At 43.4% G+C, this 14,213-nt stretch overlaps 1 protein-coding gene across 2 annotated transcripts in view; it reads left to right on the top strand.

The window, feature by feature from the left end:
- LOC306989190 (integrin alpha-X-like) overlaps positions 1-14,213 on the top strand; it is a 38,154-nt gene that overhangs the window by 3,851 nt on the left and 20,090 nt on the right. For both annotated transcript variants that reach the window (XM_079594628.1, XM_079594627.1), the window contains exons 2-4: positions 4,802-4,925; positions 10,701-10,804; positions 10,908-10,978. In XM_079594628.1, coding sequence (XP_079450754.1) covers positions 4,802-4,925; positions 10,701-10,804; positions 10,908-10,978 — 299 coding nt within the window. The remainder of the gene's footprint in view (positions 1-4,801; positions 4,926-10,700; positions 10,805-10,907; positions 10,979-14,213) is intronic.

Raw genomic sequence — 14,213 nt, 5'->3', positions numbered from 1 at the left:
CGCCGTGGCCGCCCGAGTGGTCGTCTTCACCCTGGTCGTCTCCGCCGTGGCCGTCCGAGGAGCCTTCACCGCCGTGGCCATCCAAAGGGTCGTCTTCATCCTGGTCGTCGCCCGAGGGGTCTTCACCGCCCTGGCCGCCCGATGGACTGTCTGCTTCGCCCTGGCCGCCCGATGGACTGTCTGCTTCGCTCTGGCCGCCCGATGGACTGTCTGTTTTGCCCTGGCCGCCGCTTAATCCGTTCCCCCTTGCTCCTGTTCTCCTCCATGGACCTGGACCCCCATCCCACCCCCTGATCCTCCACCTTTCCACCTTCCGCCTGGACTCTTGTTTGTTGGTCACGTCTTGGAGCGTCTGGTAGCCGCTCCGTAGAGGGGGGGTTATGTCACAGTGTCTGGTTTATGTTCCTTGGGTCACCACTAGATGTCCTCCTTCCCCACGGTGTCCATCACACTATTGAACTACATTTCCCACGATCCTTGTCTTCTCATTGCACTCGGCTGGTTCCTTATCACTGATCATTGCACTCAGCCATTTCCCCATTATCATTGTCTATTCCCTGTGTATATATACCCTGTCTGTTTTAGTATGTGTCACGGAGTCCTTGTAATTATCACGCCACTTCTGAGTTCTGTTTCTGCCCGTTGTTTTGTTTCTGTTTGTTTGATTGCTACCCTGGTTATGACCTCTGCCTGGACTGGATTGTGAGTAACGGATTTCCCTCAAATAAAGACACATTTACTGCACTTGGATCTACCCTTGTTTCCTTGAGTGTGGATCGTGACAGTCTCCCAGTTAACTATTCGGATACCAATAGTTTTAAACTTCGACAGAGTACCCGCCTACAAGGAAGTTAACGCTTGTCAATGGAGAGAGGCCAGACTCTCTGTACAAATTAAATGTAGGCCTACGAGAGTCTGGTAGGACCAGGCTACACAAATCCTATTCTACAAATCACAAATTAAGAAACTTGTACGCTCACATTTTTGCAACAGTGAATATGGTGCAAAAACGCATTCACACACCCGCATCAAAAAATGTGAAGTCACAGAGAAATGTTGCACATCCGCAAATCAGTATGTGCATTCATCCAATGAGAATTGCACACTTGTAGAATATTTTCTCACAAATGTCTTGGATATTTTTCTAGCACAAACATAAGTACATAGCTACTTGAATCTGCGGTGACGAATCTCAAACACTGTTTTCGCCTTCAAGTTTTGCGCGCTCTCCCTTTTGCACTGAAAAAAGTGGAGCAAAAGTAAGTTGTGCGAGGCAGTGGGCGGAGCCAACTTTAATATTCATGAGTTTCCCAGGCATCGTGGCATCAAACTGCTCATTTTAGTTCACGCTCCTAATTTCTCAGCAGGTTTAATGGATTATTTAAAAAAAGGTGAATATAGTTTTTGCTTGAACTTAAACTATTGTTTATTGTTTCGTAAAGTTCAGAATGTTTTTATTTGTTTGCACGTTTTGTACATTCGTCAATGACTGAAGATTGCAGGCATTCACTTTGTGTAGCCTATAGGCTTTTATAAAGTACAGAAAACTCGGTCATTTCGTTCTGCTTGTTCTGCCAAAAATTCCAGAACACCTTTGATAGGCTATAGCGATGTGTGAGAGCTTTTCAGTAGTGTGTATAAAATCGTTTCACTTGTATGTGTGAGAGCTTTTCAGTAGTGTGTATAAAATCGTTTCACTTGTATGTGTGAGAGCTTTTCAGTAGTGTTTATAAAATCGTTTCACTTGTATGTATGGGAGCTTTTCAGTAGTGTGTATAAAATCGTTTCACTTGTATGTGTGAGAGTTTTTCAGTAGTGTGTATAAAATCGTTTCACTTGTATGTGTGAGAGCTTTTCAGTAGTGTTTATAAAATCGTTTCACTTGTATGTATGGGAGCTTTTCAGTAGTGTATATAAGAGCGTTTCACTTGTATGTATGAGAGCGTTTCAGTAGTGTGTGCGAGCGAATAATCTTCCAGTAGTGTATGTAAGAGCATTTCACATGTGTTTGTGAGAGGTAATTCTGAATAATGTCCCTGACGGCCCCTCATACCTGTGTGCCTACACTCATAGAAAATAATGTGTTCGAATTTTAAAGACGTGCCGCTGCGCTTATCATCCGGTGTGCGACCTCCTTAAAGGTGCCATGTGTAAAAATTGAGGTAAAAATATCAAAAAAATGAGCTACACGCATCAAAAGAATGAGAAGAAATAAGGGCGATGATGTTAAAAAAATGTCAAGTTATAGTGCTGCAGAGATATCAATCAATCAGAGATATCAGATATTAGCATTAGCATTACTAGCCACGGCCCGACAGGTGTCGTAATACCAGTTTCGGCCATGGGAGGCGGTATGTGGGCAACATAACCACCAGCCAACCTGCAATACACGAATAACTCGCACGGCTTGTGGGCGTACTTGAACCTGATGTCAATCGTGTGGAAAGTACAGCCCACTACTTCATTTCAATTCAGGGAAGAGAGCGGAAGGATGGCTGAACAGGGGGGCAGTGTTTCGGAAGACACTGAAGCATCCCCGGGCGCCGCCATTGGCTAGCGGACCCCCACCTGCTGATAGCATTCCATTGACTCCCATTCATTTTGGCGTCACTTTGACAGCGAATAACTTTACATCTGAGGCGTTTAAAGACACCGTTTGTCCATTGTTTATTTCTAAAGAAACACGAAAATGTATAAAAGGCTCCATTACCTTGTATCTTACGTTATGGCCCCGTAGAAGCAGTTTTTGTAAAAATAGGCTAACGATTGCGTCATACCCGCGCGACTCTGTCGCACAAGTCGAAAAATTACCGTATGGACAGGCAGAGAAGCTCGCAAGCAATCGGGAGGACGTGGAGGCATAAAGTCAAGGGAGAAGCCCATAGAGAGTGATAAAGTTGCTCCCGCTGCTAGTTCATGGACAGCTAATGCTCACGCTCTCCGTCTCTGCGAGATTCGGAAGGGAATGATTCAGATTTCTCTCGGCACAGCTACTAGAAGACCTACAGGTTGCTCACGTCACATCTACGTCGTCAAGCTCAGTTTGAGCCTGCGCAGTTCGCCTTGCGATCAGGAAGTGAGTGCTTCTAATTGACTTAATTTCTCTCCGTTGAAACCTATGGGGTCGCTGTGTCCAGTTTATATACTGTCTATGTGGCTGAAGCCCTTGGCAAGAGACCCCTACCACCACCACCCGCTGCAGGGAAAAAACGCGCTCTGAAGCACAAATCAAATCAGATAAGAAAAGAACCGCTCGTCAAGGTCCAGGCTAGAAAGCGCGGGGGACGGCGAGCGAACTGCAGCGCATAGCCCTCGTTGTCTGAATATTGCTGCTCGCTGACGACAGCAGCCGCTGTTTCACATTCAATGACTCGGTCGCTAAGGACGGAGAACAATTTGTGGCGCGAACAGGTCATTTGTAGCCTACTGTATCTTTCAACAGTGTTCGTGTTTTTTTTATTATAGTACTGTAGAGATGATCGGTTCACGTGCGCTGTCTGATGTTGACCAATGATGTTGACAGAATGCTGTCTGTCAAATTAATTTAATTCAAACAATGTGTATATACAACTCAAAATGTAATATGAACAAAACGAATATGAACATATTCACTGGTAAAGGTGAAGGGGAGTAGCTTGAAGATGTCATGTTTCAAAATCACTTGACATCACCCAACGTTCCTCTGGAGGCAAAACGTCCTCTATTAGGCTTCGGCTATGGCTCTAGAGTTGTTGTGAAGGTAGGGGCGGAGCATAGAGACTATGCCGTTTCTCGTCTGTTACTCTAGAGTAGACCAATTCACTTTATGGAGGTATACTGCCCCCATCTGGTATGGAATGTGGAGTATGACTTGATTTTTTGCCAGACAATACACATGGCACCTTTAAGCTGAAGGCGTAGTGTGTTGAATGTGGAGAAATGTTGTCAAGTGAGGCGCTAAAACCATCAATGCTGCAGATACATTTGAACAAAACCCGGGCTGTGTTGGGAAGCCAAAATAATATTGTTTTAAACAGTCATGTTCATATCGCTAACTCTATTTGATAAATTACACTTATGCTATGTATATTGGGGTGAATGAACTTTGTTGAACATTTCTGCCTGATCTCATGAAAGTGCGTATCCATACAACACATGTTACTATTTTTGCGTGCATATGCAACGCACTGAAAACCCTTGGTTAGATTAGGGGTGGGGACGTGCGTGCGTATTACACACCATAAAGTGTGTATCATATGCACGAGAAAACTGTGTATCATATGGACGCAAAAACAATTTTTGCCGTATAAATGGCACGAGAAATAACATTTGTGGTATAGATACTTTCATGAGATCGTGTTGCTGCGAATAGAGAGAATCCCCTCTTGTTTGTCTGACCTTTTACAGGTATGTTAGCCTGTTATTGTTACAAGAATGGTTACTGAGTAAACCTGCAAAGTCTTTTTTATACAAGGACAGTTTTCATCTATATAGCTGACTTGACCTAGTCTGCTACAGACAGTGGCATAAAAGATTAACAGCAGAGCATATCATTGTACTATTTAAATTTTCTGTTTTTCTGTGTTCATACTATCATATGTGGAAAGGTGGTCCTCGGAATGTTTTTAAACACTCATTGGTGGGCTATGAGTTGCAAAAGGTTGAGAACCCCTGGTCTAGCATGTATTTTAGTATGGCTGCAAAGCTGTATTGACCAATCAGCAAACAGGAATGGAAATTTCAATTTTCTAAATTTTTATTGATTTAGCAACTAGAAACTGTAATTTGACATTCTTTTTTTTATCACTTCTAAACACTTTAGCATCTCAGTCGGTGATGGCTTTTAACATTGACCCCGTTTCCTGGAGAACCTTCACCGCACCTTCACCTTCACAGAGCCAAAATGTTGCCTTTGGCTATAAGGTGATACAGGAAAACGCATCAAGGTGAGAGCAACATAAACACTGATAATGAAAAAACAAAACCACACTGCTAAGGACAGAAAGAAAGAAACATCAGTCTGAGTAACATGTAAGAACGACTACTTTTGACGGGAGTATAAGATAAATACGCTAGAATGGCAGTACATCAACCAACAGTGTTGGGGAGTAACTAGTTACATAATTTAATTACAAAATAAAAATGATAAAAATCAGTTACAGTTAATGAAAAAAGAAATGTGTAATTAAATAAACAGTTACTTATGAAAATCTTAATGATTTCAAAGGGGTTACATCTGAATATTTTCTGTAAAAATCTAGGATGTGTTGAATAATATTAATTTGTTGCTTTACTTGTTTTTGATGCGCACGATGCCTCCTATTGAAAGTCCATTTAGTAAATCAATGCTATTCTGATTGGCTCTCTTGTTTAAATTTGCATCACACCATGTCTGCCAATTACATCAATCCACATTGATGCTGAAGCTTTAGGCTCCAATCTGTCTGAGAGTTGCCATCATGGCGAGTGATAAAAATGTGTTCCAGTGCTGGAAATTAAAAAAGAATTTAATTCAGAAATCTGTATTTAAGATCAGAACAATCTCAAAGTAAAAACAGGTGCTAAAGTGTGATTTTTATGGTGGCTGCCTTAATTCAATTGATGAAGCGAACCGGCAGGAAAACCTTCCTCAGAGAGTCGCACCCCAGAGGGCGCCGAGGATAAACGATTTCTCAATACAGTCCCTACCCCAGAGGGGACCACCCTCAGAAACCTGCAGCCTCGGCGTCAGGGCTTCTTCTTCTAAGCTATTTTAGAGATAAAACAGTCCTCAGATCTTGCATATCTCTAACTGGCTAGACTGCGAACGCCACCCAGGTCCCCCTCGATTGTGGATGAGCCCGAATGGCGACGCTCTGTTTTGCAGCACTTTATGCTCCGAGGAGCTTTAGTAGGCTGAGACTGCTCCCGCCCAGCAGTCTCAAGAAACATTAGATCGGTGAGGAAGAAACCTCTGGAACGCCGCTGAACAGTTTATTTCTTCATTTTATTAAAAGCGAAGCGTTCAGAAGAACAGACATATTTTATCTTTATTTTTCTTTACATCAGAGAAAACTTAAATATATGTCACTCCGTGGCCACCCGCAGAAAACAACCGAACTGTGACCCTCCTCAGAGAGTCGCCCCCCAGAGGACGCCGAGGAGAAACAATTTCTCGAAACTGTCCCTCCCCGGTATAGTTTATCTGTTGCGTGATGCAGTTCTCGAATAGCGTCAGTGCTGACATCCTCACATTCATCCATGTCCTTATATACTTTACCCACCAATGCTGCCTAATGATATTTATCTATTATGTATGATGGCTGGTGGATAACGTCGGGGTAATGATGACTCCCGACTCTGGAGAGAGATAGCTAGTAAGCGTCTCTTTAACCCGAGGCAATGTCATACCATGATATTTAATACCCATAACATTACTATAGTAGAAGTTTGGGGGGAAACACATAAAATAGAAACCGGTTTATTCCACGATCTCAACACCTCAGTGTGGAGATAGGGAAAAAACGGCATTCCCCGACGAGGAGGCTGAGATATAGAGTTTTCCTTACATTCTCGCTCTCATAATGTTCGGCTGGCCAGAAAATATTTAACTTAGCAACAGCACTAGATAAAACCTCCTTTTATAAGCTCCTCTTTATTCAACAGAGTTATGAGCTGACTTTATTTATTCATTGAAAACTCTTAAACATCTGCCTTATTCATTATATATATAATATAGCTTTTTTTTTTTTTTTAACAAAACACTATCGATACCAATTCCTCGGAACTGGAAATCGCAGCATGAGTGCCTCATCCCGGGGAGAAGAAACTGCAGCGCGTGCTTCTCCCTGAGATAAGGCACTGGATCTAACAGGTGAAGGCAGAGATAGGGCGAGGCCCGTCTCAAACCCCGCTTTTAGATCCATTTGCGATTACCAAGATGTGCGTCGCCGCTGTGCCTCGGCAGCAGTGGGACCCGCGCCTCGGTGAGCGCGCACCGAACCGCCCTTCTCGAAGAACGCCCGGCGGGAGCGAGGCGTCCACAGACAACCTCTCGCAATGCTACAGATAGCCCCCTCGAGAACTGACTGGGTATGCTCTACTCCCAAACAAGCAACGCAAAGCTGATGCCTGTCCCCACCCGAGATAAAACGAGGCCAGGGAACATCACAACGTTTGAATTCTTGTTTCTCCATAATATATATATATTAGGGCTGTCAAACGATTAAAATATTTAATCGCGATTAATCACATTAATGTCCTAGTTAACTCGTGATTAATCGCACATTTTTATCTATTCTAAATGTCTCTTGATTTTTTTTTGTTCCATTTTTTTCTTTCTCATTTTAATGCTCTTAACAACATGGAAAAGTGAATCGGCTTGCTTTGTGCAAATGTTTTTTATTGAAAACAAGATTGACATATAGCCTACTGTGTTCAATTTCACACTAACATTCTCACTTGGAACAAATAATCTCTCACACAATGTAACACTGTCCATCAATAAAAGGGTGAAAGAAATACTGACGAGGTAACGTTACTGATATTGACGACGAGTGGGCGTAGAAACGCATCAGCGGTGTGTGTGTGTGTGTGTGTGTGTGCTTGACCATCGAGTAGTATTTCAGACTGGACGTGCTGCGATGACAGCTCAGTTCACAACGACACAACACACAGATCACTTTGTTCTTGTCAATAGAACCATTTGGCAACTTTTTAAAAGTAAACTTTACATTCAGAATCTTATTGGCATCCATTTCGGCGTCTCACGCTCATCATTCATCCACTCAAAACGTAATGTTAAAGCGGGTCGCACACCGGACGAGACGTCTGATGCATATGGTACACTTAACTGGAAACACTTCAGGAATGTCGAAGTCGTCATCTGATTGGTTGAATTTTATCGGATTTCCGGGGGGCGCGAGTGTCGCGTTAATTTTCGGTCCGCCGGGAAACAAAGCGCAAACGTGTGATTGCGGAAGAAAAACTGTTGTGTTTACATGAGTGACAATGAGCAATATTCAAGATCAGCTAAACGTAGAAAGTATGCAAGGTTCACGGCATAGACTCTTTAAGAGATGTCCAGGAGTTTTGTTTGAGGCACTTAGTGGAGACTTGTTGCACGCCGGTCTGTTGTTGTGGGGACATTTCCACGTCCCGAAACGTGACGCTGAACGAAACGAACTGTAATTGGTTGTTTGACATGTCGGTCAAACGGCCTTATGGGCGGGCCTTGGCCAAAGAAAGCTGCTATGAATTCCAGACCTTCAGCCGTCAGTCTGAAGGTCTGGCTACGCGAGACTAGATCCGCTGTGGTGTTGTAGTTTTAACAACGTTACTAGTTGTTGCAAAAGCATGTGAAAAAAACTACAAAGTTTGCTAGGCGTTAATCTCGCGATAAAAAAAATTGACGCCGTTAAAATGGGTTTGCGATAACGTGGTTAATAACGCGTTAACTGACAGCCCTAATATATATATATATATATATAGATAGATAGATACTGAGACAGACAACAATAAATAGACGGACAGTTATACAGAGAGCGCTTGCTGAAGGCAACAGAAGCTGTCGTGGTTTAAGGGTGCTCAAGGGTGCTTTATAGCTTCCTGGTCGATGACGTCACCCGCCTATGACGTCTCGTCTTTCCATTGGACTGATTATACACGTGCTTCACGACGCAATCACGCGTTCCCACCGCGTCTCAAACGCAGCTCGAGTTCCCTTGAAAGGGAAATGAAGCCTAGCGCAAGTTCTGCCAGGAAGACTCAATCATTCACGTCACTTATTACCTTCTCATCTATCCAATCATATCCTAATAGCCCAGTATATAAGGGTGGTACTTACACATGTCTGAGTTCGCAGATGCTGTCGCTTCAACCACCTCCATCCCCCCAACACCACTATGTCGGGTCCTCAAAGCTCTTTCTCCTATAGTAGGGTTACTGGTGGAGCATTGACGATCTTTGAGATTCTTGCTGGAACTTTTTGGATAATTTTAGCACTTTGTTCAGAGGAGTCACCTTTTCATTACCATTAGACCTCGAAGTGCTTTGGGGGAAAATAGAAGAACTCGAATTCTATAAAAGGGTTATTGTAAGATCTTTTAACATTTAAGTTGTTCCTGGAAGATCTCTTATGTTAAAGACAGCATCTAGATGAACCCAATGGTTCTGTGAGGCCAGAATAAGATTATATCCTATTCTTATTATTATTATTATTATTATAGCCTACTTAAGTTTGATTCAGTATATAGGCTTACATTTATTTAGTATAGGCCTATTTTATTGATTCATTTAAACCTTAAACAACAACAATTAACAATAATAATAATAATAATAATAATATGAAGAAGAAGAAGGAGGAGAAAAGTTGTATTCTGTCACGAAACTGCAGCTATTTCTCTGCTGTCGTCGCTTCAGTGATCCTCGCGCTGCTCGCGTGCAGCAAAGCTCAGCTGATCATAATCGGGCTTGAAAGTAACGGCTCCTTGTTTTAGGAAAAACAAACGGAAAATTAAGCTGCTGCACCTTTTCACTTTTCTAACTCGTTAAGTAGCCTACCTCACATGTCCCTAGTGAATATTTTATTATTGATTGGATATTATGTTGCAGCGAGTAAAGGTGCGGTCACATTTGTGAATTTTGTGAAATTACACAGGCAAAAAAGTCCATTGTCTGCAGTGTAGCAACGTAATGTATGAAGAGGAGGAGTCACTTTCAAGCACTTTCTACGTCCTCTATCTTGTTTCTAGTGAGAATACTCAACAACCATTTATGAGCACTGTTGATTCAAGTCACACATTTAAGCTTTTCAAAAGCTATAGTGTACATTACAGTCTCCAGTCTCACGGCACCCCAGACTTCAAGATTTTATGATTCAAAATAGCTGAATAACTAACCATCTGAGATTTACGGTATAGAGATAAATGTTAGGATCATAATTTTCAAGAATTTTACAGCACAATGAGTGTATATTAGCACTGTTTTTGGCATCTGATAGAGCTTTTGGACTTGGAAACAGTGACATCAGACTTAAAAGCAGACTGAAAGTGAAGATGGGCATTTTAAGTAGTCAAATATTATTATTATTTTTTTTACATTTATTTATTACATGGAACATATGTGTTTCCTTGCATTTTGTTGAGATGTCTTTTCTTGTATAGCCTATTGTATATGCATGTTTGATTATGTTGCTTATGTATTATACTATGTTTTGTGTGTACTGATATTAATCTATTACTAGCTAACATGGAAGTGTATGTATTAAAATTTATCTAAAATATGTAATAAACAATTCTTATTTTGTATTTGGTTCAGTTTGTTTATTATAATAGAAGTCAATGGGAACCATAGTAAAAACATGAAATTAAATAAAACACATTTGGTTCCTGACACCCAAAGTGGTTCCACACAGTGCCTTATATAAGAGTTCCTCAGGAAACCTGTGTGGTTCCTCAGAGAACCGCCCTTTTTAAAGGGTGTCTAGAGGATCTACAGACGTTTTTTTTCCGACCTAATGCTTTGCCAGTAGTTTTAATTTCCCCTTTCCATAATATAAAAATATTTTGCAAAACTAACTAAAAATAATTAAATAATCTGATGTCCACACTTTTTTATCTTTAATTTTTTTTTGTGCAATCAGAGGTTTTTGCATCATACTCAAAACGACACACCCAACCAGGAACACCACAGATTTCTCCTTTTTTAACATGTTCTCTTAATCTTCCTGTCTTTATCCATAGTCTACTTGTGAGTGATCCTTTAATACAACACAGTCAAACTCAAAGAGGACAAATATATCGCTGTGCTGTCACTGAAGGAAACTGCATTCCACTGCCCATTACCGGTACTTAGTTTGTAAATGATGCTTTCATGTATGTAATAAAATATACTAGTTTTATTATCCATGTTAGTATTTCTTTAAAAAAAAATCACTTTTTATTCAACAGTCCCCAATGAGGCTGTCAACATGTCCCTTGGACTTTCAATGTCTCTAGAGCCTCAGTCTTCAAGAGCAGTGGTAAGTTTCATATTTTAATTAATTCCTGTTTTTGAGATAATATAAAATCTTAATGTTATAAAATAAATTATTATGATATCCTAAAGATACTATCAGTTTTACTGCAAAAAAATGCTAGATTTGGTGTATGAATGTAGTTTGAATCATTGCTAGAGTTGAACATTACAGTGAACATTGACAATTGGCAGTCAGTCTAAAAGATGTCCGAAATAATGACAAATTTTTGAAACTCCAAATTTTACACTAATGAACATATTAGAGTTTGTCATTGTGTGAAAGTCTCACGACACTGATTTAAGAGCGCACTCTTCCCGATCGCGGGGACTCTTATTTTGGCGGAACGCAGCGCATTTGGTGGAGTGCTTCACAGTGCTATGTGCGCGCGCCATAGTTGCCAAGTCCGCTTATAATACGCGACTTTGGGCTTTTTTTTATTAGTAAGTCGCGTTAAAACAGCATGGGTTGCGGGTTGCGTTTTTTTGGGCTTATTAAAAAAATATGGTTGCTTGTTAGGAAAATCTGACAAGCAACTTCGTTTTCTTTACATCTATGGTCACGGTTGCCGTTTTCACAATCTCCAATACATTGATTGACACTGTCTGCTCACAGCTATAGCCAGCCAATCAAGCAGTGCAATAATATAAGTGCTGTGGCATAATTCGTCAAAAAAATCCGCCGAATCCGCCCCCTTATCCCCCTCAGTGGAGGAAAAATCACGTTCAACGTGCAGGCGCGCGCGACGCTGTAAGCTATGATAGACGTAAATAAATATACACACATTTCAATTTCTACAAACAATGCCTCCAAAGAAGTGGTCCAAGTATGGCAAAAAGTACAACAAAGACTGGGAAAAGGATAAACAACTTAAATACTGGATAGGTCAAGTGGTTGGTGATCAGAGTAAAGCGATGTGCAGGTACTGTAAAACGGAGATTCGTGCTCACCATGGAGACCTCCTACAACATGTAAGCACAGAAAAACACAAGCGGAATGCTAAACCATTTTCCTCAACACGTCTAACAGACATCGGTTTCACAGTGTCAAAACCTTCGACTACAAATCAAATGGCTGAGCTGAAGCTAGCAAGCTATATAGCTTGCCACACAGCAGTTAGTTCAGTTGATCACTTGGGTGAATTGGTAAATTCGGCCTTTGAAAAGGACGTGAGCATCCATCGTACAAAATGTACAGCACTTATTACCAATGTCATAGCCCCCTGCATGTTTAAAGATTTACTAAAAGATATTGGAGAGGCTCCGTATTCACTGGTAATCGACGAGAGCACAGATGTCGCTTCGGTAAAGCAGCTGTGTGTGGTAGTGCGTTACTTCAGTGTCTCGTTAAACAAAATTGTTTCAACATTTTTGGGTTTAGTGGATATGCAGGGAGAGACGGCAGAAGCAATCGCGACAACACTGACGCAGTTTCTTGACAGTATCAGTCTGGATTTCAAGAAGTGTGTAGGCATCGGAACTGATGGTTGTAGTGTCATGGTTGGACGGAAAAACTCCGTTTATACTCACCTTCTCAAAAAGAATGAAAAACTACAACTGCTTAAGTGCGTGTGTCATTCAATTCAATTTTGTGCCAGCAAAGCCGTTGAAACACTGCCCCGCAATCTCGAGTTTTTAATTTCACATTCGCACAACTGGTTTTCTCACAGTGCACTGAGGCGCAGAGAATATGCCAAAATTTACCAATTAATCAACCCCGGTGAAACGCCATTGATGCTAGTGCAGCTTTCAGGCACTAGGTGGCTCTCCATATATGACTGCTGTGTCCGTGTGTTAAAGCAATGGGATGAGCTGAAGTTACATTTCCAGCTGTGTAAAGATGCAAAACGATGCTATGATGCAGAAGTACTCTACCAGATGTACTGTGATCCTGTCACGATCCACACTCGATGAGACAAGGGAGAAGATCCAAATGCAGTTTAGTATTTATTTGAGGGAAATCCGTACTCACAAACAGTCCAGGCAGGGGTCAAAACCATAAGGACAATCCAAACATAAAACAAGAACAGAACAAGAAACCAGGACTCGGAAATGGCGTGATAATGGACAAGGACTCCGTGACACATACTAAAACAGACAGGGTATAAATACACAGGGAATAGACAATGATAATGGGGAAATGGCTGAGTGCAATGATCAGTGATAAGGAACCAGCTGAGTGCAATGAGAAGACAAGGATCGTGGACAAGGATCGTGGGAAATGTAGTTCAATAGTGTGATGGACACCGTGGGGAAGGAGGACATCTAGTGGTGACCCAAGGAACATAAACCAGACACTGTGACATAACCCTCCCTCTACGGAGCGGCTACCAGACGCTCCAAGACCCACAAAAAACAAACACAAGAGTCCAGGCGGGAGGTGGAATGGTGGAGGATCAGGGGGAGGGATGGAGGGCCAGGACCATGAAGGGGAACAGGAACAGGGGATGATAATTTAACCGGCGGCCGTGGCGAAGCAGACAGTCCATCGGGCGGCCAGGGCGGAGACGACAGTCCATCTGGCGGCCAGGGCGGAGACGACAGTCCATCTGGCGGCCAGGGCGGAGACGACAGTCCATCTGGCGGCCAGGGCGGAGACGACAGTCCATCTGGCGGCCAGGGCGGAGACGACAGTCCATCTGGCGGCCAGGGCGGAGAACTTCCCTCGGGCGGCCACGGCGGTGAAGACCCCTCGGGCGGCCACGGCGGTGAAGACCCCTCGGGCGGCCACGGCGGTGAAGACCCCTCGGGCGGCCACGGCGGTGAAGAGCCCTCGGGCGGCCACGGCGGTGAAGAGCCCTCGGGCGGCCACGGCGGTGAAGAGCCCTCGGGCGGCCACGGCGGTGAAGACCCCTCGGGCGGCCACGGCGGTGAAGACCCCTCGGGCGGCCACGGCGGTGAAGAACCCTCGGGCGGCCACGGCGGTGAAGAACCCTCGGGCGGCCACGGCGGTGAAGAACCCTCGGCCGGCCAAGGCGGTGAAGAACCCTCGGGCGGCCACGGCGGTGAAGAACCCTCGGGCGGCCACGACGGTGAAGAACCCTCGGGCGGCCACAGCGGTGAAGAACCCTCGGGCGGCCACGGCGGTGAAGAACCCTCGGGCGGCCACGGCACAGCAACAGCAACGGACACTGGCTCAGGAACAGCAACGGACACCGGCTCAGGAACAGACACGGGCACCGGCTCAGGCTCGGCAGGCGTGACGTGAAGCTCAGGCTCGGCAGGCGTGACGTGAAGCTCAG

The sequence above is a fragment of the Phoxinus phoxinus genome (genome assembly GCF_949152265.1).
Source record: "Phoxinus phoxinus genome assembly, chromosome: 21".
NCBI classification, from domain to species: domain Eukaryota; kingdom Metazoa; phylum Chordata; class Actinopteri; order Cypriniformes; family Leuciscidae; genus Phoxinus; species Phoxinus phoxinus.
This window is presented reverse-complemented; position numbering and strand designations above follow the sequence as displayed.